This window comes from Macrobrachium rosenbergii, chromosome 22, assembly GCF_040412425.1.
Source record: "Macrobrachium rosenbergii isolate ZJJX-2024 chromosome 22, ASM4041242v1, whole genome shotgun sequence".
Taxonomy (NCBI): Eukaryota; Metazoa; Arthropoda; class Malacostraca; order Decapoda; family Palaemonidae; genus Macrobrachium; species Macrobrachium rosenbergii.
The window spans coordinates 21,723,080-21,750,966 of NC_089762.1; the positions used below are offsets into that span (position 1 = coordinate 21,723,080).

Here is a 27,887-nt window from a genome sequence, read left to right on the forward strand (position 1 = left end):
ATGAAAAATATTTCCAAACTGATAAAAGCTACAACCATAGGTTATTTTTCTGTTGTATTCTACATGAAATTGCACTTGCATTTCCATATATAAAACTTTATGTAATGACTAATATAAAACAGTGCAGACATTACGACAGCGTGTAGAAAGAATTTCTGTGTGGGCGTAACAAAAGTTTCTTTCAAAAATTCACCATAAATCGAAATATTGTGCTAGAGACTTCCAATTGGTTGCAAAATGAAGGTAAATGATTGAATATTACTAGATCTTAAGAGTTTTAGCTTAAAATTGCGTTTTTTTTACCATTTCGGTTGGGTCAAATTTGACCGAAGGTTGAAATTTTGGCAGTTATCGTGATTTATATGAAAATATTTCAAAACTGATAAAAGCTACAACCATGAGTTATTTTCTGTTGTATTGTACATGAAATTGCGCACATTTTCATATATAAAACTTTATGTAACGGGTAATATAGAACAGTGCAAAAATTACGACAAAATGACAAAAATTTCTGAAATTACCAAACTGAGTTACGCCGATGCATTGAAAAAATTTTTTCAAAATTCACCATAAATCAAAATATTGTGCTGAACTTCAATTTGTTACCAAAATAGGTACATGATTGAATATTACTAGAATGTATGAGTTGCAGCAGCTTACAATTGCATTTTCGACCATTTCAGTCCGAGGTCAAAGTTGACCGAAGGTTGAAATTTTTGCAGTGGGCGTGCGATGCGTCCACTCGGCATAACAGACAATTTTTAGTCGACATTATGACGTCCAATAGGCGTTTAGGGTTAAGATGTCCTCTGAATCTCTGCTATTCTAAGGCCTGTGGCCAATAGCCTACAATTACTGTAATGACTGATGAGAAGAAAGTCTATAGACATGATTGTTTTTGTTAAAAGAGGGCAAAAGTCACGGAGAAGTAGCAACCCATTACAGCATGACGTGCTTCGCGGTCATACCAAGTGAGCATGAACAATTGAAATACTCCATTGCAGCCCTACTGTACCACCTTCGTTGCCATGTTCAAATACCTTAACATGGCGTAGCGCCTCCTGTCATTCATCATTTTCTATTCACTTCATCATCATCATCATCTACAACATACTGAAATCAACATTCATCACAAGTTACTACCCATATGATTTAACTTTATTTGAAGATTTCTATTACTGTATATGTACAGTACTGTGTAGTATAGTAGTATTATTAGATTTACATGATTATTTAATGTTATTATACAATAAATATGAAAATACAGAATACTGTTGCTATCTGAAAAGACAAAATCTGCATCCTTGGTCTCTGAGGTCCACAAATATTTTTATAGATATGTTCCATAGAAAAACCTGTGAATGCGTGAGTTTCCTGCAAAAATTTTTTAGATAGGTTTCATAGAGAAACCTGCGAATGGGTGAGTCCGCGAACCTTGAGAATGCGAATATGGGGGGTTCACTGTATACTATACAGTATTATGATACTGATCTATCATCATCGTAATATGTATAAAAAACAGATTGTCCAGCTGTAATGTTTATGTTTTCAGAATCAGCTGTTTGAGCCTACCACCTCAATTCTCTCTCTCCCTCTGTACCATACATGTTCTTTAATGATAAAAGAGAGAGAGAGAGAGAGAGAGAGAGAGAGAATTGATATTATGTTTACGTCAATAAAAACAATTACAAATGTCAGGACAATAATTTTTACATATTAGATGATAAGAAGATCAATATAATACAGATATATATATATATATATATATATATATATACAGTATATATATATATATATATATATATATATATATATATATATATATATATATATATATATATATATATATATATATATATATATATATATATATATATATATACATACTCGTGTAACACACGATCTCGTGTATCCTGCGACCCCAAATTTTATCTTAATTAAAAAATTATTTTATCATGTATCTCGTGAATCATGCGAGTTCCTTTTTTGAGAGACCAAATCATAATAGACTAACCTCTTTTCCTCCATCTCTTAATCTATCCCATCTTCTAGTTGAGTAAGTTAAAAAAAAAACTAAAAGAGAGAGATAAAAGTATTGTTAGTAACGTTATACTCATCGTGTAAATGCGTACAGCCATAAACAACCGAATGAGAAACAGCTGTTTTGCTATGAACAACCGAATCGGATAACAACAGCTGTTTTGCTTGCATTTCAACCATCGTATGACAGTAAAAAATTACCATAGTTATGTTACAAATCACATTAAGGAGAATAGGACTGATATACTTTTACATTATACTCTTATTCGCTATTGAGAAAAGATTGGCAAGGAAATATACTGCTAAATTTAAGCTGCAAGTTGTAGGTGAAGCTGAGAAAACAATGTTCAAGCTGCCAATGACTATAAATTTTCTTGCATCAGCAACATAGATGAAACTCCCGTAACTTCCAATATGCTTGACCGTAAATAAAATTGGCGATAAAAGTATTTTAATGAAAACTACTGGGCATGAAAGAACACATTTAACTGTTGTTTTCACACTGATAAAAGATAAATACGTACAACTTGTATTACGATGAAATCAAGTGAAAATAGCGAATGGAATCTGTTGATTTTTTACACAAAAAACATGCCCCCGGTGCCATCTATTAAAAAAAAATAACTATATTTAGTTCACAACAAGATGTATTTAAGTCATATTTCGACTTAAAAACACTTCATATAACAAAATATACAGTAACCCAGTCCCATATGAACAGAGTACTGTATCAAGAGGTTCATTTATGCTAGCTAAAAGTAAGAAAATTGCTCTGAACTGAGTTAAATACAGCAAAATAAACTCACCTTGTAATTGCCCTCAGCTGATTTCCAAACCAAAACATTGCTCGCCATGTTTGTATTTTATAATACAATAGTAATATGAGAATACATGAAAATACAATATTATTGGATGCAGTGAAGTAAAGCATAACTTTTTAAAAGATCCATGGAAAAGATGCATATTCGTTATGTTTTTATGTCGTAATACGATACTAACGTCTGAATATTACATACGCTAACTTTATATCTTGTATATGATGCGACCCCCTTAAAATTAGCTTCAAAATTAGGTGTTCAAAAATCACATGATGTGCGAGTATATATGGCAAATGGATTTTGTAAGTGAAATATTTTATCGGTATTTTGCTTTTTTTTTTATTAAAGGATATGTATACTGAGAGAGAGAGGGAGGGGGGTTGAACTGCAGTACGGTATGTATGTTTACATCAGTAAGCTGTTATGTGATTTTGAGGGTTTTTACTTTAATATTTTATTGGTATTTTCCTGTGTTTACACTAATATTATCTGAAAATTAGCAAATATTTTCTTTTATCATAAAAAACGTATTTAGTCACGAAATAAAATGAAAATACAGTAATTAGTGAATATTGCTCTATGAAAAACTCCACAGAGTAGTGAATTTTCCACAATATCCTTGGAGATATGGTCCACAGAAAAATCAGCGATTAACTGAAGGTGTGATTCCTGATCTGCAAACTAGTAAGGACCCACTGTACTGTGAAGAGAGAGAGAGAGAAAGAGAGAGTTGAGAGAGAGAGAGAGAGAGAGAGAGAGAGAGAGAGAGAGAGAAGATCAGCGAGAGAGAGAGAGAAAATAACCAACGTAAGTTTACATCAAAGTCTAGATACAGCAACACACACCTTCCTTCAGTTTTTTTATTTATACTTGTTTATATTTTACTGTACAGTATTTTCCATCTTTTTATTTTTTCAAACCAAAAGATGAATGCAATTATGTGAATTGTGTGTAAACAGGATGAGAGAGAGAATTAAGAGAGAGAGAGAGAGAGAGAGAGAGAGAGAGAGAGAGAGAGAGAGAGAGAGAGAGAGAGAGAGGCATGTTTACATTGAAGTCTAGGCACAGTAATGCCCGCGTCACACATTGGCAATTCAAGACCGCGACTGTTGTGATTTGCTCATTACAAAGCCATAACGCTCTAGATATGACCAAATTGGTATCAATCGGCATGATTCCTAACCGTGTTGCCGAGTTTGACAACGTCCGCCAAGTGAGGGCGGATGTGCAAAGCTGCACAGCACCTATGTGGTCGAGTCACGACAACTGTCAAAAGTTGCCATGTCATTCCACATGACGCAACTGTGTGGTAATGTCGTCTCAACTGATACATCGACGTTGGCATTTGATTACGGCAGACATAACTAGCAATGTCAAAATGCGCCATCCAGTACAACGCGAGCCATGTACTTGGCAACCCCACAGCACGCACAGTAGTGTATTTTGGCTCTTTTTTTTCCCATTTTTGTTATTGTTCACACAATAATAAAAAGAAAAAAGTTCTTCTTGTAACTGTTCTCTAATGCTACTGTTACTTTTTTGTACCCTTTGTATATGATACTTTAAATGCTTCTGCTACTATAAATTGTATATACAGGCAGTCCCCGGTTATCAGCTGGGTTCCATTCCCAATGGCGTGATGACAACCAAAAATCGGCGCTAACCGAAAATCGGCGATAATAGCACTGGTCACCGGTTAGTGGTGCCGATACCCGGTGATCAGCGCCGCCCGATTTTCTGCGATCAGCGCCCGATAAGTTTGGTTATCAGCGATGAAAATCTGGTTGCTTCGTGCGCTTAGACACTGTATATAAAACCGGATTGCTAGTAACCGAGGCTGCCGATAACGGGGACTGCCTGTATACGCATATTTTTATAATATATTGAATTGTGTAAAATGTTTATACTGTGCATGTACTAAATTTTCCTAAAAGCAATAATTTATTTCTGTAAGAATACTTTTTCATGAAATGTTGAACACAGTAATTTTTGGGTAACAATTTCCTTCACTATTGTACAAACCATCTCCAATATTTTCAAGGTTATGAAACTTGAGATGAATGAAGGTTGATATTTTTATAAGTTCAGATAAAGAAAAAATGAAACTTAAAACTTGTCAAAAACAATGTGCAAATCAATAGCATTAAACTGGATATGAATGAGGGCATGATATATTTTCATGAGTTCAGATAAAGAACAAATAAAACTTACAACTTGTAAAACGTAATGTGCAGATAAAAATTATCAGTATTTCTGAAATATTTTCAGAATTTCAGATAAGGGTAAAAAACACGAAAACTAGTAATAAGTAAAATGTATCCCAAGGAGCTGAGAGAGAGAGAGAGAGAGAGAGAGAAGAGAGAGAGAGAGAGAGAGAGAGAGAGAGAGAGAGAGAGAGAGAGAGGCCGAATTACCCACAGCTGCCTTTGGATTCAAGATTTTTAGTATTCTTGATATACTCTAAGAACTTCAGATATAGATAAATATGACACAGAATGCAACATAAAAGAAAATATATTTTGTAATACTATAAATATTTTTTAATTTTAAGTTTTATTCAGGAATTTTACATAGTTTTTAAAAATGATTTTCTTTTATACAAATAAGTCAGTGAGTTGACTGCAATCAAATACCATTTTATCAGAATGTTTCATCATGATTTTCTGAAGTACGAAAAGGCATTTTCATGACACATGACGGTGCCATTGCGTCTGTTGGCATGGGATGTAACTAATGCCCGCGTCACACATTGGCGATTCAAGACCTCGACCGTCGTAATGGCTGGGTTTGGCGACCGATCAGCATCAGTCGTGGGCCTCGGGCCTAAAGAAAGTAAAATCAGCTGATTACAACACCACAATATCATACGTAATGAACATTTACGACAGCAATGTGCACGTTAAGATGAGATTACGAAAGTGCGTAGTCATATGCGCCAGTCGCCGATGATTCAGGCCATACCCACGTTTACTGTAATGGCTTTTACAGGACAGCGATGTCTGTGAAGGCATGACGAGTTATGCCTGACTTAGTTATGTCCCGTGCCAACAGACATAATGTCAGCGTGATATTACGACACAGTTGCGTCGTGCAGCATGACATGGAGACTTTTGACAGTCGTTGTGACTGAACCGTGTAGGTGCTGTGCAGCCTTGCAGATCCGCCATCACTTGGCGGACGTTGTCAAACTCCGTGACGCGGTCACGAACCATGCCGATTGTTGCCGATTTGGTAGTAACTACAGCATTACCGCGTCGTAATGAGCAAATCATGACAGTCGCGGCCTTGAATTGCCAATGTGTGATGCGGGCATGAGTCGGGCATAAATTGTCATGCCTTTTGGATGTCGCCGTCCTGTAAAAACCGTTAAATGTGGGCATGGCCTGAATCATCGGCAACTGGCACGTATGATGACTCGTGTTCGTAATCTCATCTCAACGTGTGCACTGCTGTCAAAAATTTTCATTACAAAGACGTCATGGTGTTGTAATCGGCTGACTTTTATTTTTTTGAGGCCCAAGGCCTGCGACTGATGCCGATTGGTTGCTAAACCCAGCCAGCATGATGGTCGTGGTCTTGAATCGCCAATGTGTGACGTGGGTATAACCCATAAATCCTTTACTCTCTTATTTATGTTACTGTATATGCTACACCATTCTTGTTTATATTTTTACCATATTTTCTCATTTTTTATTCTTTCAAACCACAAGATAAATGCAATCATGTGCATAGGGTACAAAAACAGAGAGAGAAGAGAGAGAGAGAGAGAGAGAGAGAGAGAGAGAGAGAGAGAGAGAGAGAGAGAGAGAGAGAGAGAGAGAGAGAGAACAGCCGAGATGAAAAATCAAGTGATAAAATATTCCCTTGTGTACTGTTGTGATATATGTAATATTCATACTTGTAGTCAAGTAAACTTGTAATGAAATATGGCACAGTAAATCAAGCAAAAAAAAAAAAAAAGAAAAATGGCAACAAGTACGTACGTATGAACACACTGGATGGCGTTGTGAACTTCCTGGAGTTTGGTTTCCTGTTTTTATATTTGTGATGCAGTAATTCAAATTTTATTGAAGGATATGTACAGTACTGAGATTCAGTAGAGAGAGAGAGAGAGAGAGAGAGAGAGAGAGAGAGAGAGAGAGAGAGAGAGAGAGAGAGAGAGAGAGAGAAACAATAACTGAGGTAAGTTTACATGGAAGACTAAGTACAGTCACACACACACACACACACACACTCCTTCACAATTTCATTTATATTTTGTACTACAGTATTCTCATTTGCACTACATTTTCACTGTATTTTCCCATTTTTTATTTTACAAACCAAAAGATAAATGCAATCATGTGTGTAGGGTACATATGTATGCATGCACTATTTGATGTCATCTGTGAACTTGCTACAGCCTATTTGGTGCTGGCTTGCCTGCACACGAAATTCACATTTTAAATATTTTTACAGTGATTAGGGATGAAATATAAAAGTGATGAAATATTCTCTTGTGTACTGTCATATGTGAGATAATCATACTTAAAGTAAAAAACATGCAATGCGATATGGTACAGTAAATCAAGCAAAGAAAAAAAAAAGGCAACACGTAAATATGTATGCAGGCACTCACTGGATGGTGTCTTGAACTTCCTGGAGTTTGTTTGGTTTCCCGTTTTTATATTTAAGATACAGTAATTCATATTTATTAAAGGATATGTACAGTACTGTACTGAGATATAGTACGAGAGAGAGAGTGTGAGAGAGAGAGAGAGCGAGAGAACAATAGTATCGCATACTCTTTTACTATTTATTTATATTTTATGCTACAGTATCCTCATTACATAATGCTTTTACTGCATTTACTCATTTATCAACCACTATTTAGTAGTGTTTTTAGAATGAACTTGCTTTGAACAGTCATCATCGAGAAAAAATAAGTATAGCTTAGTTTTACCAGACCACTGAGCTGATTAACAGCTCTCCTAGGGCTGGCCCGAAGGATTAGACTTATTTTTACGTGGCTAAGAACCAATTGGTTACTCAGCAACGGGACCTACAGCTTATTGTGGAATCGAACCACAATTATAGGAGAAATGAATTTCTATCACCAGAAATAAATTCTCTAACTCTTCATCAGCTGGCGGTAGGAATGAACTCCGGCCCATCGAATGACGGTCTGAAGCTCAACCAACTCGGCCAACAAAGGGCTATAATCGAGAATGCCATATGTACTAAAAGATGTAGACACAGGGTGCTGTAATGTAATACACAAACACTGTACAATCACTACCTGACTTACGAACGAGTTACGTTCCAGATGCCCATTCGTATCTTGAATTGTTCGTAAGTTGGTTTTTAATATGCAGTGCATAATTTTTGTTGATGTTTACATTCTCAAATTAACTCAGGAGTCACAGATTATACTATTTTCACTGTAGTTTTAAATCATGCAGTATTATGAGGAATTACTTTGGGTGTTAGAAAGGTAAAAAGAAGAAAATAAAATTTTGATTCATGCAATTTTATGTGAACCCCAACTATTCGCGGTCTTGTAATTCATGGACTACCAATTCGTTCATTTTTCTGTGGAACTTATCCCAAATTATTCGTGAATTTATGATAAAAAATTATTTACTAATTTTCAATATTAATACTGTACAGTATTAAGATTAATAAGATAAAATATAATAATAATAATGCTGTACCAGTAATAATACAGGTGACAGTAAGTACAGTACTAATTTTCAAATATTAATAAGATTAAATAATAATAAAAATAATAATACAGTAATAACAATACTGCACCTATAATAATAGTAATAAGATTAAATAATAACTCAGAGAGAGAGAGAGAAATTTGTGGAAAAAACTGATTTTTAGCTATGGCTGGTAAAAACCTGGTTCTCTCCCTTCCATAGGTTCAGGAGGGAACCCCTTATAGCGAACCCTGTTGCTAGCTCATCTCCTATCCTGGTTTTTTTCACCCGTTATAGATATGATGTTCAGAAATGATAGTAAAATGACTGAAATCACATTAAAATTATATTAAAGTAATACTGAAATTATATTAAAATGATATGTAAGTGTTTTAGGATGATAGTTCATGGTATATTTGGCGTTTGAACTATTAAAATAGGCAGTTATAAGCATTTTTTGAGGGGAGGTCTTTGGTGTTTGAAAGATTAAAATAGACGGTTATAAGTGTTTTTAGAGGGGTGTCAAGTATTTGCGGATTATAGCTATTCGCGAATACTGGGGGTCAACTGTACTATGATCGGGTATTCTCGTGATTGTAAAAAGAATAATGGTAGTTAATCACAAGAATACTCGGATCATCAGGGAAGGGGATAAAGGAACAGGTTCTTCTTCTTCCTCGAGTTCTTCTGTTCTTTGCAAAAATTCTTACCAGCAGAACAGGCACGCAGAGCAAGAATTAAACTTAAGGGTGGCAAAAAGGAGCACTCCAAACACATTTTTAACTTGTGACCCTGTCTGTTTGTATCTATGAATGTTACATGAATGTTCGTAAGTTAGGTGGTGACTTTTACAAACTGAACAAATTACATTTTTGGTAGATTGTATTAGGCTAAGCTTTCAAACAAGATTACCAAATTTATGACTGGTGTAGCAAATCATAACCATCTCCCGTAATTAACAACCACTTACCAAAGAACTGACATAAACAACATTAAGCATGACATAAGCATGCATATTGGGAAACAGCTGTTTTGTGATTTTGAGAGATTTAACTTTAAACCTACAATATGTTAGTTTACCTCTGTATACCCATTTTACATTTATGTACAAAAATAAAAATAATAATTCCATTAATACAACAGTTTCTTTTAACAATTAAAAAATATTCTACTAATTCTTTCCCTAGTAAGGTCAATCAGCTGATTCTGAGAATGTAAACTTTACATATGGCGGATGGACAGTTGGTCTTTTTTATACATATTGCAATGTTGATGTAAGATCATACAGTAATACAGTATAAATGGATTCTGTAAGTAAAATAACAGTTTCATTACCATTACCCCTATCTTAAATACAGCTGTAATAGCCTATGTGACTTATGCAAATGGATACTGCAAGTGTAAACCTAGGTTATCCTAGGTCAATAGTTCACACATACACATTTTGTATCTCATGTATGGTAATAGCCTTTTGCATAACGTTTTCAGTTTAAAGTGTAATGGTTAGTGTTTGCAAGCATACTGAGTGTTTACAGTTATATGGTACTGACAGTGTTACGTGAGGAAGGGTAAGGAACTGCCCTTGAAGACCCTAGATTTTTTAATCACCATTTTCTGGATTTTGCCATTCTCTGATGGGTCCTTATCTCTATTAATCCGGATAATTGAAGGATTACTTATACAGTTGCCTGAATAAAAGCATTTCAACAAAACAAAATAAAACAAATTGATACAAGATACAGGAAAAATGTTGGTTTAAAAAGTATCCTTTATCCTAACAGGCTAATACTAACATTTACTTATTCAAAAGTGCTGATAATATTATCAACCAAATAATTTATACATCCATGTTATAAAACTCAAGAAATGAAACTTCCTTTTTGGCTAAAAGGAATGCTTAAGTAGGTCTTTTTTTCAGGAAATTATAATATTAGTAGAAATAATTACATGAGTGTTTTGAAACTACCATTTAAAGTATTTCATCCTTTTGCCTTTTGCATAAAGTTTTCAGTTTAAAGCGTGATGGTTAGTGTTTATAAGCACACTAAGCGTTTACAGTTATATGGTATTGACAAGGTTAGGTGAGAAAGGGTACGGAGTTGCCCTTGCAGACCCCTAGTGTTTTTTACTCATCATTTTCTGGATTTTGCTATTATCTGATGGGTCCTTGGCTCTATTAATCTGGATAATCGAAGGATTCCTTATGTGAAATAACAGTCCAAGAACAGTCGCCTTGAATAAAACCATTTCAACAAAACAAAATAAAACAAACTGATACGAGGTATAGGAACAATGTTGGTTTAAAAGTATCCTTTAGCCTATCAGGCTAATATTAACATTTCCTTATTCAAAAGTGCTGATAATAGTATCAATAACAAAAATGTATACATCCATGTTATAACAATCACGGAAATGAAACTTCCTTTTTCAATAAAAGAGATGCTTAAGTGGGTCTTTTTTTCAGGACTCTGTAATATTAGTAGAAAGAACTATATGAGTGTTTAAAAACTACCATTTAAAGTATTTCATCCTGGAAGACAAACACACACCAGTACCAATCAAACTTTATCAGTGTAAGAAATAACTACCTGCAGCTACATTCTTTTTTAAATGTGTAGCATTGGGCCAGCTGTAGCCTTCAGCTTAGGGGCATTTGTTAGGTGATAATTTAGTGGTTCATGTTAATGATTCTTTAAAAAATGATGTGAGAAATGAATGGAGGAAATCCTTACATTTTATACGCTGACTATCCTTTCCTCTGCAGTCAATAACCCATCTTTTACACAAATCTGGATCATTAGGAAATCTGTACAAAGACATTTTTTTACTGTGCTGAAACTGATTAAAATACCAAAAACTAAGGCATGTGGCATCTTAGCTCTCTATTAGGAGAGCTGGCAGCAACTTATTCTATCCGGGCCTGTGGGGGGCATGACTGTTATCAAGCACCAATGTGATGTCACTGCACAGGAAAAGCTGGAACTCATCTGCAAGTGATCCCACCTTATCTTATTCCACCCTGGTATACAAAATATCTAAAAGATTTCGGAAAATTACATTCAAAATGTTAACATGCAATATATACTAAAATCCCAACATAGACAAAGGAAAAAAAAAAATGGTGTTGACATTACATTGGATTTTTATAAACACCCATTAATAACAGAATAGTCTTCCTCAGTGTAAAATGGCTCCAGTCACACTAACTTGAAATATACTGTAAGGAGAAACAACCCACTGCAAAAGGCCAGCTTGGGTTCCACTGGCTTGACAAGGATAGAAGGTATCATCCCACTGTAAGACTCCCTCACATTTGGCTGTGGGGCTCTGCTTCACATGATAGAATAGAATAGATTCTATTCTATAGAATATAGAATTTAGGCCAAAGGCTAAGCACTGAGACCTATGAGGTCATTTAGTGCTGAAAGGGAAATTGAAAGTAAGAAGGTTTGCAAAATGTAACAGGAGGAAAACCTTGCAACTGCACTGAAACAACTGTTAGAGAGGGTGGAAAGTCAGATGGAAGAGAATATTTGAACACAGGTACAGTAAAAGGAATGAAAGGGGTTGCACTAGGGGCTGAAGGGATGCTGCAAAGACCCTTAAGTAATTCCTACAGTGCACCACTTGAGGAGCACTGACAGCACTATCCCCCCTTAGGGGCTTCCCATGATTACAGTACTGCTGTTTTCCCTATTACTGTACTGTCATGTTCCATTCATTATTTTGTTCATGACACTTACCTGCCAGATATATATATAGCTGTATTTCTCCGAAATCCGACAGAATTTCAAAACTCGCGGCACACGCAGTGTGGCCAGGTGGTTAGTACTCATTCCCGCCGCTGGGAGGCGGGAATTGGGAACCATTCCCATTTTCTATTCAGATTTTCTCTGTCGCCGGTACTGTTAACATCTGTTACAGTACCTCCGCCTCTGGATTTCGTTAACTTGCTTATTCCCACTTAAGTATTCTCTTGACTTTTGGTTTTGATTCTTGGACTGTGGATTGGCACACGCTTTTTCTGGACTGTTGTGGATTTTGCTTATGACCTCTCTTTAAATATGTCTGGTTCTAGTTCTGCTAGTTTCCGTGTATGTTGCATGAGTGATTGTAAGGTGAGGCTACCGAAAGCTTCGGTAGACCCTCACTCGGTTTGTTTGAGGTGTAGGGGGCATGTTTGTCTTATAGATGATCGATGTAAGGAGTGTGAACCTTTATCGGATGCGAGCTGGAAGTCTTATGATTCGTATGTTCGCAAGTTGGAGCGTGACAGGGTTAGGAGGTCTTCCTCCAGGAGTGTGTGCAAGAGTCAGGTTATTTCCTCTCCTGATAATCCTAATGTAGTTGATGTTGCACCTGTCCCTGTGGTTTTGCCTTCGGGCCCTGATGTTGTGTCTGTGGAGGGTTCGGCCCTGGCGCAGATCATGAGTTCTATCCGTGCGCTCGAGAACAAAGTGACATCTCTCCAAAGTGCTGTGAAGTGTAGTGCTCCCCCCAGTGTTGTGGAGGGGGCGTCAGATCGGCCCCATAATGCTTCTAGGCCTGGACCGCTGTCAGACTCCCAGGACTCAGGGAGAAGGCATGTCGAAAGCCGCAAGAAGGTTACGGGGGCTTCCCACCGATCTGACGTCCCTTCGGCAGGTCCTGTTGTCGCTTCCCAGGCTGCCAGAGATCGTGCTTCGGCGCGCATTCTCAAGGACTGCTTTTCGTCCTCCGAGGCGTCCTCCCCGCGCAAGGGGTGGAATTCTCGTAAGGACTCTCGTCCTCTCAAGAGGAGCTGTGTTCAAGAGGACGCTTCTCGTCAGTCTTCTTCGTCGGCTAGTTATTTTGAAGCTTTTCCACCGCAGAAGAGGACTAGGATTTCGTCTGATGAGGATGTTTCGGAGCGCCCCAGTCGCTCTAAGGAGAGAACCTTTCTTGCTCCTGTGAGGAAGAAGAAGGCGTCCCCTCGCCCATCGTCTTCCCATAGGATTGTCTCTCCTCCCAGACATGATTCTTCTCCATCTAAGAAGATTTTGTTGGAGATGCAGCGGCAGTTGTCTTCTCTTATTGCAGAGAAGGACTCTGCTCCTCGTCGTCGCAAGGACTTGACTTTGCCTGTCAAAAGATCAAGGAAGTCTCCTTCTCCTGCTCCGCCAGTCGTCTCCTTCGCCTGTGTCGCCGCCTTGTCGCCCTGTTAGCTCTCTTGTTCCTCGTCGTGACGCTTCGTCAACATGACGCCGCGCGAGCTTCTTCCCGAGACGCCGGTAGCCGCTCTTCAGGACGCTTCTGTGCAGGACGCTCGACAGGGACGCTCTTCCGGTTTTTGGGCGTGACGCCAGTGTCCGACGCTCTTCAGGACGCTCTCCAGGACGCTCCTCAGGACGTCCCTTCGATTGCTCTTCAGGACGTTACGGAGCATTCTCTTTCGTCTGAGAAAAGAAGATCTCTTCTTCGTATCGGACCTCAAGGCCTTCGTTCCCCTAAGGTGTTGGGTGACTCGGTTGCTTCTCCGGCTGTGGCGGGAGAGGTTTCTGGCGATTCGGATCCTGCTGACGTCGAGCCCTCGTCTGCTTCCTCTTCTTCCGATTATCAAGTTTTGACCGGCTTGCTTAAAGACTTGTTCAGGGACAAGTTTAAACCTTCGGCTCCTCTCTCTCCTCCTTCTCAGTTAGCTTCCTCCAAAGCTAGGAGAGCGCCGGGGTTTTTGAAGATGACTTCTTCGTTGGCGACCAAGAGGGCTTTCAAGAAAGTCAACGTGTGGATGGAGGAACGGAAGTCCCATGGCAAGACCTCTTTCGCTGTGCCTCCGTCTAAGCTTTCAGGCAAGGCTGGTATGTGGTATGAGACGGGAGAAGATCTCAGCCCTAGAGTTCCTTCCTCTTCTCAAGGGGATTTCACCAGTCTTGTCGACGCTTCCAGAAGGTCACATCTGCCTACTGCTAAGGTTTCTTGGACCTTGTCAGAGACAGACCATCATCTCAAAGGTCTCTTCCGCACCATGGAGGTGTTTAATTTTTTGGACTGGTGCTTGGGAGCCTTAGATCTTAAGCTTCGAAGCTCGGATTCAATTACCCTGGGGGAGCTCTCTAGCGTCCTTAACTGTATGGACAAGGCAGTTAGGGATGGATCTGAAGAACTGGCGTCTCACTTTGGTACGGGCCTCTTAAAGAAGAGGGCCTTGTTTTGTGACTTCACAGCTAAGTCTGTCTCTCCTTCGCAAAGGGCAGAGTTATTGTTCGCCCCTTTGTCTAACCATCTGTTCCCCCAGTCTTTGATTCGGGACATTTCCGCAAGTCTTAAGGAGAAGGCCACGCAAGATCTGTTGGCTCATTCTTCTAGACGTCCTCCAGCTCCTTCTTCTTCTTCTGCTTCAGTTTTGTCCTCCAGGAAGAAGAAGCCCTTTCGCTGGAGGAACTTCTTCCTCTAGATCGTCTCCATGAGGAAGAGGTTTCACCAGAGGAGCGGCCCCCTCTAAACCTAGGGGAAAAAGTGACTCCTTTCACCTCCAGACACCTGTAGGAGCCAGGCTTCTTTATTTTGCGGGAGCCTGGAGAACGAAAGGGGCGGACGCATGGTCACTAACTGTTATAGAGAAGGGTTACAAGATCCCCTTTCTCATGTTTCCACCCCTTTGCACGTCGCCCAGGGATCTGTCGCCGTCTTACCACCGAGAGAAGCAACAGATTCTTTTGGACCTCCTGGAGCAGTTGTTAGAGAAGAGAGCCGTGGAACAAGTTCTGAAGTTGGATTCTCCGGGGTTCTACAACAGGCTTTTCTTAGTCCCGAAACAGTCGGGAGAGTGGAGACCGGTCTTAGATGTAAGCGTCTTGAATCGCTTTATTTCAAGGAAATATTCAAGATGGAAACGCCCCAGTCGGTTCTAGGGGCTTTAAGACCAGGGGACTGGATGGTCTCTCTGGACTTACAGGATGCGTACTTCCATGTTCCCATTCATCCTCAATCAAGGAAGTACCTGAGATTTGTGCTGGGGGGACGAGTCTTCCAGTTCAGAGCTCTCTGCTTCGGTTTGTGCACCGCTCCCATGATCTTCACGGTGATCATGAAAAACGTTGCGAGGTGGCTTCACCTGGCGGGTGTTCGTGTGTCGTTCTACCTAGACGATTGGCTCATACGAGCCTCTTCTCGGGAGAAGTGTCTGGAGGACCTGACTTTGACGCTGAATTTGACGAAGTCCCTGGGACTTCTTGTGAACCAAGAAAAGTCCCATCTGATCCCGACGCAGTCCATCGTCTATCTGGGGATTCAGATGGATTCAGTGGCTTTTCGAGCTTTTCCATCCCGAGAACGGCAACTGCTTTGCTTAAGAAAAGTTTCGTCCTTTCTAGGGAAAGAAACATGCTCGGTGAGGGAATGGTTGAGTTTGCTGGGGACCATTTCCTCGCTGGAGAAGTTTGTTTCCCTGGGGAGGCTCCATCTCAGACCACTCCAGTTTTTCTTGGCGGAGAACTGGAGGGAAAAGGAGAATCTGGAAGAGATTTTGACGATATCTCCTTTTATCAAGGATCATCTGAAGTGGTGGTTCGACCCCTTAAAGCTTGCAGAAGGGGTTTCTCTTTGTCTTCAGAGCCCCCGACCTAGTGTTGTTTTCCACGCGTCCAGGGAAGGATGGGGAGCAACACTAGGAGGGGAGGAAGTGTCAGGCACCTGGAGAGGGGAACAGGTGTCCTGGCACATAAATCTCAAGGAATTGGGTGCTATCTTTCTGGCTCTTCAATTCTTTGAAGCCCAAGTTGCAGGCAGAATTGTCCAAGTCAACTCGGACAATACCACAGCTCTAGCGCACCTCAAAAACAGGGGTACTCGATCTCGTTCCCTGTTCATCCTAGCGAGGGAGATCCTGCTCTGGACTCATGCTCGAAGGGTCACTATTCTCACGAGGTTCATTGCGGGAGTGGAGAATATCCGAGCAGACCTTCTCAGTCGGCAAAATCAGCTGCTACCGACCGAGTGGACTCTTCACAAGGAGGTATGTTTAGAGTTGTGGAGAATATGGGGACGTCCTCTAGTGGACCTCTTTGCCACGTCCAGGACGGCAAGACTCCCCCTTTATTGCTCTCCTGTCCTAGACCCAGGAGCGTTAGCCATAGACGCCCTCCTCTGGGACTGGAAAGGCCTCGACCTTTACGCTTTCCCTCCCTTCAAGATCCTGGGAGAAGTGATAAGGAAGTTTGCAACGTCAGAAGGAGCAAGGATGACTTTAATAGCCCCTTCTGGCCAGCAGCAGATTGGTTCCCAGAGACCCTGTCCTTCCTAGTGGACTTTCCAAGAACGCTTCCATTGAGGGTGGACCTTCTCAAGCAGCCGCATTTTGAAAGGTTCCACAAAAACCTCTCCGCTCTGAGTCTGACTGCGTTCAGACTATCTCAAAGTTGGCCAGAGCAAGAGGCTTTTCGAGAGCTGTGGCAAAGGCCATCGCCAATGCCAGGAGACCTTCTTCGAATGCGGTCTACCAGTACAAGTGGTCTGTTTTTAGGAGATGGTGCAGGAGTAAAGGAGTTTCCTCGACCACGACCTCTGTACCACAAATAGCTGACTTCCTTTTTTATCTTAGGCATAAGAATAAACTGGCAGTCTCGACTATTAAGGGTTATAGAAGTATGTTATCGGCAGTTTTTAGGCACAGAGGCCTGAACTTGTGCGACAACAAGGATCTTCACGATCTACTGAGATCCTTCGAGACTGTCAAAATTCCTCAACTCAGGACACCTTCTTGGAATCTGGATGTTGTCCTGAAGTTTCTTATGTCTAGTACTTTTGAACCTCTGTCTTCGGCTTCCCTCAAGAACGTGACGAGGAAAGCTGTCTTCCTAACGGCTCTGGCGACAGCTAAGAGGATTAGTGAAGTGCAAGCAATTAGCAAACATATTGGCTTTAGGGGTCCTAATGCTTTATGCTCCCTAAATCCTTTGTTCTTAGCCAAGAACGAAAATCCTTCAAACCCTTGGCCCAAGTCTTTTGAGATCAAAGGTTTGACGGAGATGCTTGGGCAAGAGTCAGAAAGAGTCCTGTGTCCTGTCAGGGCTCTCAAGTTCTACTTAGCCAAGACCAAGGAAACTAGAGGCTCATCGGACAATCTGTGGTGTTCGGTGAAGAGACCTGATCTTCCCATGTCCAAGAATGCCTTAGCATTCTTTTTAAGAAGTACTATTCGAGAGGCTCATTCCTCCTGCCTAGAAGGTGACATGAGACTTCTGAAAGTAAAAGCTCATGAAGTTAGAGCTATCGCGACTTCGGTGGCTTTCCAAAAGAATATGTCTCTGAATGATATTCTTGGTGCTACCTTCTGGAGAAGTAATTCAGTGTTCGCTTCGCATTACTTGCGGGATGTGAAGACGACATTTGAAGACTGCTCTTCGCTGGGACCGTCACGTTTCCCGCAGACACAAGGTTGGGAGAAGAAGGCAATACTCATCCTATCCTTTAGGGGTTAGGTTGTATTTTTTAATCTTGTTGTTGTTTATTTTTGGTTGTTGGGTGGCCATTGAGATGGGACGTCCCAATTTTTAGCCTATGCTAGGTTTATTACCTTAGATAGGGCGGTCAGGTGGTTGGTCGTTGCTCCTTCTCCCCTCTCTGTATGGTCGCATGATCTAGTCCTATTGTGGTCACGCCCCTTGGACAGGTCATCTGGATCTCTCCAGCTTTATAGGTCCCTACCTTGCTGGAGACTCTGGATAAGCAGAAGCAGGCTTGGGTGACAGACAACCTCGAAGTCAGCTATGCTAACAGGTAAGGAACCAAGGCGTCAATTGCCTACATTTATTTGTTTCCTAAATCCTATTCTGTCTCTTCCCACCTCCTACGGTGGGATTCAGCTATATATATATCTGGCAGGTAAGTGTCATGAACAAAATGATATTTTAATAATAAAATAAGGTTTGTTCATACTTACCTGGCAGATATATATACTTTTAGTGCCCTCCCGCCTCCCCTCTTGAGACAGTGGCACTAGAAAATCTGAATAGAAAATGGGAATGGTTCCCGATTCCCGCCTCCCAGCGGCGGGAATGAGTACTAACCACCTGGCCACACTGCGTGTGCCGCGAGTTTTGAAATTCTGTCGGATTTCGGAGAAATACAGCTATATATATATCTGCCAGGTAAGTATGAACAAACCTTATTTTATTATTAAAATATCATTTTTGTATTGTATTTGCATGCACTTAAGAAAAACATGACTGCAAAATTAAAAATGCTTTTGAAGCAAAGACATTACTTGCTTGATGGACACACATGGAATGAACTAACACTAATATCACCATAGGCACTGCCCACAAGGATAACTAGCTAGGTAAGGGTTCTTCTTCCATTTGTCTCTGAAGCTGCTGACCAAAGGATTAGGCATATGTAAACTTTGGGGTTGGGTTAAACAGATAGTAATTGCAGAGCATGAAGAGGGGGGAGGGGTTAACATTGTACTGAATGGAAAATATGAAGAAGGGACTATATATGAGTATGAAATAAAAGAATGAGAAAGGATGTTGTTAAAATTTAAAAGATTTTACCTAAATCATGATATATTTTCATTACAAATTGGAGAATATACCTAGCTATAACAGCCATAATAAGAACATATTCAATTATAAAATATTAAACAATAAAAACTTACTTATCACTTTGAGATTTGCATATTTTTGTGTGTTCATGAAGATCCAATCGCCAAGAAAATCCTTGTTTGCACCCATCACACTTGAAGCGCCCTTTTCCATGAATAGCACCCATGTTTCTGCTAAAATAACATGAGAATGAAACTATTGTATACCTTATTACACAATATACATGGTTTGAGATAAGCCAGTGCTGCTGAGGCCACCTAGCAACAAGACCTGATATTAAAAGAACTACAATGTAATAACCAACAACTTTCATAGGTTAGGAATTGAGTAGCTGTCTGCATAGAGAGTTTTGGTGTAGCTTAGCCACAAGAAGTTACTACTGTACTGTAAAATGGATAAAATGGAAATTTTACATTAATATTTATTCTTTAAATACAAACCTCTCTATTATGGTACCAGTTTTTCCTGCATCAGATAGGAGGACTATTGTTTTCAGTTTGTCTCCATCCACATAGTCACATAGTGGGGAGCCTTGGAGAGTGACACATAACAGTGACAAGTATTGAAAAAATAATTTTATTGTAAAAATCTTTATTTTTTAAATGAATCTGATCTCTCAATAATGATATCTGATTCCCACACTGGAATAGCAAATAACACCCCAGGAAAAAAAATTCAACCAGAAACAAGACGCTACATAATAACTGGAATCTATCCCAGCAGTGACTAATTAGGCAATGGTACTGGAGACTGTTTTCAAAGGATACCACTCCATAAAACTCCCACACGTTAACAAGCTCTTGCACTGACAGCGCGGTTGTGGAATGCAGCACCAAAACTGCTGCAGGGGCCGACAACAAAAAGCCTGGTGGAGGAGGAGATAAACCAACCTGCTCCACTACCGAAACAGTAGCAATTAAAGGCACAGAATTAATTGCCTAGAAAGAGAATGCATGGAGCGTTGGTGCTGAAGGGGAACCGAAAACACCTCAAAAAGACTCCAGAAGACCTAGAATGCTATCAAAACGACTGGGAAGAAACCTGTGCCTTCAAAGAAGATCATGATGTTGAATGCAGCTCAAGAAAACCTGGAATACCTATGAGGACTTTAAGGTAGAAAAGAAAAGGAGTGAACCTGGTAGTGTGAAGCCTGAGGAAAACAAGAACTATAGCATGGCGCCTGTGCCACACAAGGTGCTAATAGTGACCGTGAGACAGGACATTGAAAATGATACAAACTCCTACTTTCACAATCTGCACAAGAAATTTCTGCCACCTTAAGAGACATCAAGGCATGCTGAAAATGCCTGGGAGAGAAGGAGAATGTGGAGAATGAATAAGTTCAAAAACCCAGTCCCAGCTACTCAAATGAATCCCCCGCATATCAAACAAATGATGTCAAGATGAACCAGCATAGACCACAGGGGAGACCTAGAAGTGCCTAGTAGCACCAAGAGAGCTCCTCTGAGACACTACTAATGCATCTTGCAAGGGAAAAGTCACCATAGAAGCTACAGGTGAGCATTCAAGTGTGCTTTCATGTAAATGCACAATGGGAGTCTTGAACGTACCAGGAGCACTGAGTATCTGCATGAACACAAGCATGGAGCTCAAAACAATTCTCTGTAGTATTGTAACGCTTCCATGTATGGACCCCTTGTTGCACACATATGATCCAGGGATCATGTATACATACAATGGAAAATCTGGACAAAGCAGACACCAACAAAGCATTTGCACAACCACAAAAACAAAAATTTTCAATCACTTTGTATTGTTCATAACTAACAAACCTATAGTCTTAACATAAGGGAAAAATTCTCTAGCACCAGCTGGAGTCCGGTTGAAAAAAAAAAGTTACAAAGAATTGGTGGCATCAGGCAATAGCCAAGATGGTGGTGTGAAGGAGGAGGAGCCGACCTCCCAAACCCCATCTCGGAAGCATTGCGTCAGTTTTTCACTGACTGCCTTTGTAGGAAGCTGTGCTCTTGACCTCTCTCCTCAAAGCTGGTTGCTGTTCACTTCCTGCCCGCTTACGCCATTGGATACTGGTTTTATCTTCCTTTTTTTTTTTGTGATTTGTGTGTTTTTGTTCATCTTGTGTGTTTCTGCTTGAACAGATCAACATAATACTCAGCAGTTTTGCAGTGCGTTGACCTTCCGTACATGAATCTTCTGCTGAACATGCAGGATCTGGGGATAGGGTACATGTACACCAGGAGTTCTGGATGAACTAGGCACTACCTGCAAATGTACTACTGACGTGATACCCAGTGGTATTGCAAAGCAGTGACCCATTGCATGTGAACCTTCCGTCTATACACACATGAGCTGGGAATCATACATGCACCAACTGAGAAGGTAGCACCAACTCTTCTCCACCTATCCCAGTAAAGTACACACAGGTAGAAAGTTCTGGACAGTCCTCATGTTCCAGAAGTGAATCGGAAGGCACTGGTTCAATAGGACTCTCAGAGAACCTGGTATTAACCCCACCTCCAGCAGTTGTCCCACTCCCAGGTAAGCAAATGCCATCACCAACCCCGAAAGAAGGAATGCATTCACTCTAAGCCTGACAAAAATTCTTGTGAGGCGGCTTCCAATACTTTCTTCTGACTGAAGGAAGAAGCCAAAGATGATGAGGAAGAGCTTGACGAGTAGGAATGGAGAAAGATAATGTGCTTGCATTTCTTCATTTTACTCTCCTTGACTACAGTAGAAGACATATTGAGATGGGAAGTAGCACTAAAGGAGTTCAACCTGTACTTGATACCACAGGGTTATCCCCACAGGTAAGATGATTGCTACAGGAGGCTCAACAACACTGAGTTCTTGGCAGAAACATCAGCAAAGTCAGGTCACTCAGATTACTTAGTGGAATTCTGTCAGGACTCTAGTGAAGCTGCCAACAAAGCATTACTGTAATAGGAGGTAGAGAACCATGAATAATCCTGACTATCTAGCCTGAAGAGAGCTTGACCCAAGCACCTGGGTCAACACTGTAGGAGAGCACAGTCTGGTCACCTACCCTCATGAACATAACCCCCCCCTCACAAAAGCAAAAGGTACAGAAAAAGGGCAGTCTGAGAGGGAGGAGTTAAAAGTATCAAAAGCAGAGTAATCCCTTTCTAAGAAATCCTAAGTCAATGATTTTACAGAAATCAATTGGGTGAGTGGTTTTTGGGGGGTTTAAAACATATTGAACAACTCTAATTTTATATATTATTTTGTTTGGAGGAAGTGGTAAGGAACTAAACCCTATTCCTACTGATTACAATTATACCCTAATAAGAAAGATGAAAAACGTCTCAACTTCCTGGTCAGTCAGACCAGAAAGACATCTTAACATGACCATGGCTGAAGAAAATGTTCTTGATAAGGGTAGTGTGTGTGTGAAGAGGGAGGATCTACCACCCATTAACTACCTTGATACCAAGTTTCAGTGATCAATTTCAGCTCACACTGAGGGATATTTCTACATAAATGGCAATGGTCTATATTCTCCTATGAACAAATAGGCTATCAACTATGTTCATATCAGTCTCTTTGGCAAGAAACTGATTTATCCTGAATTTACCAACCTTTAATGAAAGACGTTTGACATGTGGCAACAATTTCATTAAACTGGCTAGTGTTTGGTATTATTTTCCTGTGTTTTACTGTGCTTTGAATGTTTCTGACATTTGTTTCATTAGGAAATACTAAGCTCTTTTAGATATAGTGGACACCACCCTTATACCCTACAATTTGGGGGACCACAGTAGAAAAGCTGGGTTTTCAAGTGGGTGAAAATGCAAAATGAGCAAAATACAAGGTTCTTAATCTCATTCATAGTTCTCATTTAGATTAAAGTAAGATCATGGAATGTTTTCAAACTAATATCATTCACTAGGGTAAGAACCTGGTAGCATACTTTAGGCTATGGTACATGTGATTAGGTAGGTCACTTGCTACCAAAATGAATTTGAGAATTATTCAAAGCACACATTAAAACAGGAAAGTGATATTTTCCAGTCGAAAATGCGACGATGGTTTAACCTAAAATTTTAATGAATCTGTCAGTACAGTAGTAGGTTAGGCTAAATAGGAAATCAAAACACCTGAACAGTATAGCCTGGTTAATGTTGAAACTGACGTGATAAGCTCGAAATGCAGAGTAGGGAGATGGGTAGGCATTGGTAATTTTGCCTCCAAGGGAGAGCTTTCACAGAATACAATTTACTCTATGAGCTCTAAACCACCCGAAAATTAACTTACCTGGTTAATTTCCATCAATTTGTCGACCAACACCCAATAGGTGCCCTAAGTCAGATTAGGAAGGTAAGTTCTGGTTAGGTCAGGGTAGGATGCTCTAGGAAAGTTTAGGTGAAGGTTGTTTTGGTTAGATTATAGTCAGTGACATAACATGTGCCTGAATGGAAGTTTAGTTAGTTAAGGTTGTTTTGGTTAAGGTTGTAGCCATTGCCAGACAAAAAATAACACTCCCTAAAAAATAGTACAGCCCAAGAATGACATAAGGGAAATTATGTTTCAGATATTCAGCATTTCTTGAGGGGATCCACAGGGGGCAAGCCCCCCAGTCAGATCAGGGCGCAGTACCCTAAGTCAGGTAAGGACTGGTTAGGTAACAACATGGCTAAGTCAGGTTAGGAAATAAGGTCTGGTTAGGTCAGGACATGACCAGGTCAGGGCACACCACCCTAAATCAGGTTAAGAAGGTAAGGTCTGGTTAGGTCAGGGTGTACTGGCCTAAGTTAGGTTAAGAAGGTAAGGTCAGGACATGGCCAGGTCAGGGCACACTACCCTAAGTCAGGTTAGGAAGGTAAAGTCTGGTTAGGTCAGGATATAGCCAGGTCAGGGCACAGCACCCTAAATCAGGTTAGGATGGTAAGGTCTGGTTAGGTCGGGGTAATCCTACAGTTTACGGGTCCAAATTCATTGCATGACGTAAAGTCAAGATCAGCACACAGATTTATCAAATACTTATTGAATCATGGAAAACAATGAAAAAATTAGCAGTTTATCTACTTAGAGAAGCAGAGATTGTAAAAAAAATAGAAAGGGAATAAAGGGGGAACGTAAATCAACAAGTACATGTTGTGGTAGGCTAAGTTTGGGTTTATATGATGAAAGATGGTTTGTGTAGATTGATCGTTTCGTTTTTGTTGTTGTTATTATTTTTTTATTATGTTTATATTGAGTTTTTGTTATGAATGTCTGACTGTATGTTTTCATGTTGTTTTTTCTTTTTATTTGCAGTTTGCTTGGGTGTGATAGGGTAGAGTAATTGGCTTCCCTTCACCTGAACCGGAAGAAGCTTTACCTGGGGTAGAGAATGGACATTGGCAACTACCAAAGCAGTCGAACAGTTGGTGATACCAAGCCATTTTCAAGTTCCACAGTTATTTATGACAGTGACTGTCCTCAATGGGATCAGGGATTATGGAAACTGCTTAAATATCTGTAGGCTGATTTTATTGTGAATGAGATCTCAGATTCTCGTTTGAAAGGAGAGAAGGGCTTTTGTGTAGAAAAAGACTGCATGAAGAAATTCCAAAGTAATTTCTGTCCTCAGCTTGGATGGCACAGCTGAAATACACTCCGTAGTGATCCCCAAAATTGTGTGCTGACTTTCGTGGTTATCTTGGATTATTCTGAGATGAAGTGTTGAGAAAGATAAGGAACTTGAATCTAATATATGCCAGAGTTGGATTATTTGTTAATAATATTTTGACTATTGATAGTATTAAGTTAGGCTAAGTTAAATATAGGAGGCTGGTTAAACTAAGATATACTTAACTTAGTGGTAAGTAGGAAATAAGTTAGATTAAGTACTGAGAGATGATAATTGCTAAACTGTGGCAAATGTAAATAAAATTAAGGTTCTGTTTGAAGGTCTTCAGGCCACTGCAATATTAAGGTAATAAATTAGGTTAAGGAAAGTCAGAGTTTCATTTAGTAACCTTCAGATCTGTTCCCATCATCCTGCACCAATTGTGCCAAATAAAAGGGCCCCTACAATGTCTTAGGGGGACACGGACCCATTGAATTTTGAGAAAATTGTAAATCTCTGCATATAAACTGCTCATTTTATGATAAAATAAGGCTTTACTTATATCACTGGTGCTACATATAGCTGTCGTCTCGGACGCTACGCAGAATTTTTAAATTCTCGCTACTACGCTAAAAACACCTAGGATCCTCTACCAGCCGCCTCTATAGGTAACAAGGAACTATCCCAACAATGTTCTAGAACCCATTAAGTTTTAAGCCCACTTGACATGAGGGGAGGTGGGCGGGAGTTTATTTCATAACTACTTCAGGTAAGTATAAGTAAACCTTATTTTATCATAAAAATATCATTTTTACTTATAGGACTTACCTGGTAGTTACATATAGCTGATTGGCACCTTTAGAGGGGGTGGGATCATGTCAGCCACATATATTGTTAGAAATCAAAAACATGAATTTTAGTTCCTTACCTTGAAGGATTGCTGACTCAGTGGTTACTGCCTCAGAATTGCATCTCGATTGTATAGACAGGATATAAAGGATCCGGGGTGTCAGATACAATCTGTTAGTACTTCTGTCAGAGGACAACGCCGTGATTTGACAAGACTTAGTATGCCTCGCTTCTGGGCGCAGAACCAAATTAACAATAAGGGATCACCTCCATCACCAAAATATAAAATTAAAAACTTTCAACCATAAAATTAAAAGATTGTAGGTACTCCTAAACCAACAACATAGTACCTACAAACGACGCAACCAAACTCAATTTCCAACTTCAAGGAGAAAATGTTAGTCGGATAGGGTTGCCCCTCTTTCTCCCTCACCCACCACCGTGTCAGTAACTACTAAAGGCCCTAAGGTACTGCCATTGTCAAAATCAGTCTTCAATTCTGGACAAGTACGCGATGCGTAAGATCGAATTTACATCGCTAAAATGTAGAATTCACAATCTTTTGCACTGAGAGGTTGTGCCTGAAAGCCAAAGAAGTAGCTACAGCTCTTATCTCATGTGCTCTCACTTTCAGAGTTCCCGTGTCTGAGTCCCAGACACCACATGGGCTTGAAATAATCTCTCTAAGAAGAAAGCAAGAGCATTCTAGAAAGCGGTCTTGGACGTGGTTTCACAGAACACCACAAGTTCTCCAAGAGCCCTGATACCTTTTGTTCGGGTATAGAACTCTTAAGGCTCTCACCGCACAACAATCTCTTGTTCTCCTTCTCCACAAGATCTGAAAGGCTCTTAATGCTGAAAGACTCGCCATGGTCTGGACGTGACTGCTCTTCATGCAAGAACTTCTAAGAGAGGAAGAACAAACAGCTTTTCTGAGAGAAACCACAGTTTTGTCCAAGGCATGAACCTCACTACCCTCCTGGCTGTTGCGAAAGTGTTACTAGAAAATAGTTTTCTTAGTCAAGTTTTCAGCGATGCATTTTGTAGCTCAATTTGATTCTGAACAAATCCATTTAAGGATTTGATGTCCAAATTCCATGCTATTTGTTTAGGAACTTTCGGGTCTTCGAGGTATTAAAAGACTTAAGTAAATCTGTTAGATCCTGATTGTTCGAGATGTTCAGACCTCTGTGCTTAAATACCGAAGCATTGATCGATACCCTTAATCGCGTTCTCAAAGACAATCCTTTCTCCTTAAAAAGGATAAAGTAAGAACTTCGCTTATTTGATTTATATATTTTAGGTGACGAAAACCCAGCGCCCACACCAGGTCAAACTGGATTCATCCAGTTTGGCACATCGCAAAAGACTTACCCAACAATACGCTTTTGCAACCTCCTTGAAAACCTCTCTTCCTGAGGAGTCGCCGACAGTCTGCAGGCGACAAGTCAGAGCGGGATGTTCTGATGGAACCTCAGGAAGTGGGTTGTCTGAGCAGATCTTCCTGACGGGAGGATCCTCGGAAATCTGAGAGGAGGAGAAGATCTGGGAACCATTCCCTCGATGGCCAGAAAGGAACGATTAGAGTCATCTTGGTGTTCTTGTGGTTCCTGAACTTTTCCAAGACCTTCCTGATAATTTTGAACGGTGGAAAAGCGTAAAGATCTAGGCAATCCCAACTCATTGTCATTGCATCCACCCAAAGTGCCTTGTCGTCCGGATCTGGGGAGCAATATACTGGGAGGCGTTTTGTTCTGTCTGTTGCAAATAGGTCTACTAGCGGACAACCCCACAGATTCCACAATCGTTTGCAAACCTGCGGATGTAAGGTCCATTCCGTGGCAAGACTTGGATTCTTCCTGCTTAAAAGATCCGCTGTTACATTCCTCTCGCCTTTATGAACCTGGTCAATAACGTGACCCGTTCTCTTCCCACTCATTCTAAAGTTCCTTGTCGTCTGATACAGGGAGAAGGGAATGAGTGCCCCCTTACCTCTTGATATAAGCAAGAGCTGTCGTGTTGTCCCAATAACTAGGAAGGCTGCTTTACTTTCGGCTAAATTAGCAACATTGAGGCTGATGCTGCTAAACCATATTTTGGCAGGCAGTTTTTACCCTACAGGCCCTGGCATCAAGATAGCTTAAAGTCGCCCCCCACCCTGATCCGCCAAGGTTTGACAAGAGTGTGAGGTCTGGGTTCTTGATAAAGAGAAATTCCTCCTGTAGCCTTTCCTGAATTCCACCAGAACAGCCTTCTTGATCTGGATCTGAGATCTTGAAAAGAAAGGAACTGATGGGTTTTATGTGGGCTATTGGCTTTGTAGATAAACTGCAGAGGCCTCTATCTTGAGTTCCCTATTTTACGAACTTCTCCATCGAGT

At 40.2% G+C, this 27,887-nt stretch overlaps 1 protein-coding gene across 10 annotated transcripts in view; it reads right to left on the bottom strand.

Moving 5' to 3' along the window:
- LOC136850629 (zinc finger protein 418-like) overlaps positions 1-27,887 on the bottom strand; it is a 191,848-nt gene that overhangs the window by 158,285 nt on the left and 5,676 nt on the right. For 6 of the 10 annotated variants that reach the window (XM_067124337.1, XM_067124343.1, XM_067124341.1 and 3 more), the window contains exon 2: positions 19,158-19,277. In XM_067124337.1, the coding sequence (XP_066980438.1) occupies positions 19,158-19,270 (113 nt within the window). In that variant the 5' untranslated portion in view covers positions 19,271-19,277. The remainder of the gene's footprint in view (positions 1-19,157; positions 19,278-27,887) is intronic. The other 4 variants (XM_067124344.1, XM_067124338.1, XM_067124342.1 and 1 more) reach the window with 1 other exon arrangement.